This window comes from Diadema antillarum, unplaced genomic scaffold (genome assembly GCF_040938485.1).
Source record: "Diadema antillarum isolate AM-2024a unplaced genomic scaffold, OU_Dant_1.0 scf00000071, whole genome shotgun sequence".
NCBI classification, from domain to species: Eukaryota; Metazoa; Echinodermata; class Echinoidea; order Diadematoida; family Diadematidae; genus Diadema; species Diadema antillarum.
Genome location: NW_027270960.1, coordinates 9,995,866 through 10,000,880, shown reverse-complemented (window position 1 = coordinate 10,000,880; position 5,015 = coordinate 9,995,866). Strand labels below are relative to the sequence as shown.

Here is a 5,015-nt window from a genome sequence, read left to right as displayed (position 1 = left end):
TTTCTTAATCCATCGTTTCTTTTTTTTTTATCCCGTTATTCCAGTTCGTATTGAAACTTTTTTCAATCGATCCACAGATTGCTTTTTACTGAGTCCCTTCATATTTTCTAGAAAGAAAAAAACCAAACACAAACATTATTCAAAGAAATGGACATGAATTTGAGTTTGATTTCGCTGCTCTTCCACTAGAAAACGAAATTAAAGCTCAATTTGATTTAGATATTGAACACTCGATTTCTAGCATGAGAGCGTCTATAATAATCCCAAAACTATTTCACAAGCATTTGTTTAATTCGCGAAAACAAAGAAAACGAAGAAAAAAAGAGATGATGATGAAGAAGAAGAAGAAGAAGAAGAAGACGAAGAAGGAAAAGAAGAAAAAAAAAAAGAGAGAGAAGAAGATCGATCTGCCGGTCCTGAGGATTTCGTTATAACGGGAGCACTCTGTACTCCAATGGTAATAGGCAACTTCATATCATTGTTTGCATTTCAGACAGTGAACATGGTAAAGGACAGGACGGATAAAGCCCATCCGGAATATTATTGATACTAATTCCACCTGCATATTGCATTATTGCGCGTTCGGCCTGCTGCTGAAAGTTCAGCGGGGTCTCCTCCCCTTCATGATTTGCTTTCGCCCGATGGCTCCAGGGCTGCTATTTGGGATAACGAGGTTCTATCTGATTTCATTCACAAAAAATGAAACGCATAAGCAATCTGAAATAACTACTTGGAAACGTTTTTCTTCTTCTTTTTTATGACCCTACGGGAAGAATAATTATGTACCTCCTGTGGTGATCATTTTTAAATCAAGAATACAAACATTTCTGTCTGTCGGTCTGTCTGTCTGTCTGTCTGTCTGTCATTTTCTCTTACACACGTACTCTTTCTCTCTTCTCGTATTCTGTGCGCTCTTGATTTACCCAGCCAACAGAAAGTCGCCCAGGAAAATTCTCTTACTTCAAGTTCAGGAATTGAAGGGAAAGATTCTAAGCTTTAAAAATGATACAGTATTAAAACGACTCTTCCAATATAATATTCTTGTGCAAAGAAAACGAAAGATGAAAAATCCAACTTCTTGAAAGCTGATTTCCCCGTCAAGTGCTCTGACTCCGCCTCATGGGCGGATCTGAAATTATATCATCCATTGAAACGGAGTCATCCGATGAAACTGAAACTTGCTGCACTCATTGGGCTTATCCTGTGTTATATCAAAGTACAAATGCTACTACTATTTTGGCATTGCAATAGGAATACTATGCAGACATTCATTTTACACGTCGGCCGTTAGAAAAATAGGATGAATACGTTTTAACTAAAAGAAAATTAAAAGAAAATGTTCGTAATATGGAATTGGTGAAGTGTGTAGTTTTAAACACAAACACGAGTTTACACACACACACAGACACACCCATGATTTTATAATTATGTATGTATGTATACATACTAATTCATATTGAATTAATTTACGCAAACACATATTGATGCAAGATGCTAGATATGATAGAAAATTGTGTATACAGACATTGATTTTCTACGTTTCTAATGAACTGTTTAATATGTCTATCGTTATACGCCTATTCTTACGCATTTGATTTTGTCTCAATCTGATACAAACTAAAAACAATAACAACAACATCAACGAAAAATGACAAAAACTGTCGCTCATCACTAAACTTTGTATTTGCCCGTTTGTCAATAATATAACGTGATTTGGAGTTAGAAAATATAAATCATCTAGTTTCTTGTTATTTTCTCAAAGCCTTACCTATTCTTTGTGAATTCTTCATTGTCCTCTTGGGATAGACATAAAGTTTTCTATTGGGATAAATTTAGGAACATTGACTTTGTCTTTCTTGCACCAACCTTCCTTTTGAAAATAAAATCTTCCTCATTCATAGTAGTGGGCTTTGCCTGCATCTCAATTGCCGCTTTAGATGTTTGAATATAGAATATGTTGGACTACAAGGCACGAAAAGTGTTTCGACTAACCGCGTAAAATACTTATAAACAAAATAAGATATCTTATCGATCAGTATACTGCTTGCATTTTTTACTTCATTTTTTTTTATTTTCAATTACTAATAGTCTATACTGTGGTTCAGAAAATGTTTAATGCTTGTTCAGAGATTTTATGGGATGCCAGTCAATTCTTTGTTGTCATCCCTCTTGTTGTTTCTTTTCTTTTCTCTTGCAGATATATGGCCCGAAGCTATGGTGGACATGAAAAATCTTCACCGCGTATCAACCTTGGCGTAAAAGCTTGACCACGATGAACTGGGGCAATCAAGTGCTGCGAAACTCGTCATGATTGCACGACAAGCGAGCATCTGTGATCATTAGGAGGTGCCAATTTGCGAGTAGTGGCGTGTGTGCATTTGTGTGTTTTCCGTCGTACCCTGACGGCGAACAGTGAGGATTCATCAAACAGTATCTACGAATTTCGGAGAATGTGTTGATAAGCAAAACCAACTCTTCGTTAACGGTCCTTTCACTCGGAGTTCACCTGCGATCATCGCGCACGTCACAAAGACAGCAGAAGACAGAATTTGATGTGACAGAACAAGGACAGATAACTGTCTTTTCCGTTTTCTTCCCTGAGCGAAAGTAATCGTCGATACTCCGGAAGACGAACTTTCGCATACGAGGAAAAGTAATATTGATGGTAAGGGACAGTGCCTTTAAAGAGACATTCAAGACTAAGCTTTCAAAAGTGAGAAAGAGTGAGATAATTGTACGTCACAAACTGGCAATAAAAGACAATCACTTCATAAGAAAACAAATTCAGAACGTCAATTCTGATTAAACGATCAGGCGCATCGGCTTATGGGAGGGGGATTTCTCCACCAATCAATTAATCAAAGGTCTCCAGGAATTCTTGCTTTCCGAGCAAATTGATATAATGTATTTGACGTATTATATCCAATTATGCCTAATGACCCGATATACAAGCATGTTATACCTTTAATGATAATTCTGCGAAGTATATCCTCAATAAACTGCTCCCTGTGCTATTTCGATTACTGTGATATTTCGAAGAGAACACTGGAATCTGACTATGTTCATGTCTCGACACAATCTGAATCGGATAGCAAGCGAGGAAACACGCTAACAAACGAGCGATCAGGTCTTATATCGTGTTCAAGTCGTTAAACCGTGGATGATAAACCAGGCGATCTTTATTTTTCAACGAGTGTCCCTTCCCTACTCGATTATACTCTGCAGGATAATAAGTGCGAATAGTCGTCATTGTTTTTCACCTGGGCGAGAGAGGGATGTTTCCAGCTGTTGAAATTTTCTAATGTCTGATTGGTAGATGCGTCTCTTATGACCAAAAACTCTCTTTCACGAGAAATGTGACGTATGCATCTCTAAGACCAATAAGAATCGTGGATTTGCGTCCGCCTTGATATCGATCATTTAAGCGTTTTACAGACGGATCAGCATTGGTTCTCGCGGTCGCACGTGGCTTCGTCGCCCGCTGCTCATCATTACTGAAGACAACAATTTGTGCCCCCCCCCCTCCCCTTCACTGTCCGACGTCTCGCTTAAGACGCCACCGTGCGCCATGTGCCGCAACATTTTTGTTCCCACCATGGCTCGTGTCGGAGAGTCCGACTCGCAGTTGGCGTCGGGGAATTACAGCTATGACACGAATGAGACTTACATACCAGCAGACGAGGATCCCTCGCTATCACTCGCGGCTCCGATCTTTATGATCTGTGCGGTCATTGTCGGCACGTTGGGCAATGGGGGACTTATTTACATTGTGCTCAGAAATCGGGACATGCGAAACATACCTAACCTCCTCATTCTAAATCTCTCCGTCGGCGATTTCTTATATCTCGCGCTCAACGTCCCGTTCTACATCGCCAATTACCTGGTGGGGTCATTTGACTGGAACTTTGGAGTGTGCAGATTTGTGAACGCATTGCAGTTCATATCACAGGGAGTGTCTGTTTTCACGCTGACCGCACTCAGCACGGATCGGTTTTACGCCATTGCCCGGCCGCTGCAGCAGCGCCAGAGTAACTCCACCCGCAGGACTATAGGCCTAGCAGCTGGGATATGGGTGTTGTCCACCGTCTTTGCCATTCCTGCCGTTGCTTTCACGACAACAAAGCACGGAGGATGCGGATTGCCCTACCAGAGTGTGCAAACCAAGGTGTACTACGTGATTCTGTTCGTGGGACTCTACCTAATACCACTCGTGGTGATATCGGTTTTCTACACCCTCACCGCCGTTGCCCTCCTGCACGGCTCGTTCAAGCTCGAGTCGCGGGTCCGACAGGGAGGAAACGAGAAGCGCATGCGATCCCGCACTCGCCTGGCCATGATCATCCTCATCGCTGCAGTCTGCTTCGCCATCTGTTGGCTGCCATTTTATCTCTTCGTGCTGTGGTTCGAGTTCGGTTTCGACCCCGTTGTGTTCGGCAAGCCGGCCATGTACTGTCTCTTCGACATGCACTATTTGTTGCCCATTCTTGGCTCGTGCCTCAATCCCATCATCCTCTTCGTGATGAGCTCCAATTACCGTCTCCACCTGCGAAGTCTGTTCACCTGCTCCAGCTGCAGCCCCACCGCCGCCAAGCGCCAGCTAACCTCGGCACGCTCCTGGACCATGATGTCACTGCGGAACACATCGTACTCGCGCTCACCTACCAGCGTGACCGAACTCCCTCGAAGTAACAGCCACCTGTCGCAGCTGAACTAGAACAGGTGGCCAGTTTGGGAGGACCTCTGAAACAGTGTGTGTGTGTGTGTGTGTGTGTGTGTGTGTGTGTGAGTGCGTGTGTAGAAAAAAAAACCAGACAGACAGACAAACAGACGGAGATGCAATTGCTGGTATACGGAGTGATATTTTTGAAGTATGAATATGTGGAGAAAGCAATAGAGAAATAGGAAGAGAGAGAAGTAAAAACACCTAGGCTGATAATACGTGGTTCACCGCAAAGGCAAAGGGACCACAGTCCTAGGGAATTGTGCTGTTAATATTGTTATTGTTTTATTTATCT

General features: G+C 42.2%; 1 protein-coding gene across 1 annotated transcript; it reads left to right on the top strand.

Annotated features, from left to right (window-relative positions):
• The first annotated feature begins 3,568 nt into the window (after positions 1-3,568).
• Positions 3,569-4,714, top strand: LOC139717072 (neuromedin-B receptor-like). Its single transcript, XM_071628580.1, has one exon. The coding sequence runs from the start codon at positions 3,569-3,571 to the stop codon at positions 4,712-4,714; it is 1,146 nt and encodes a 381-aa protein (XP_071484681.1).
• Positions 4,715-5,015: the final 301 nt, after the last annotated feature.

Bases quoted from the DNA above. Each gene is read 5' to 3' on its own strand.
- LOC139717072 (XM_071628580.1), top strand. From the start codon at position 3,569: ATGTGCCGCAACATTTTTGTTCCCACCATGGCTCGTGTCGGAGAGTCC.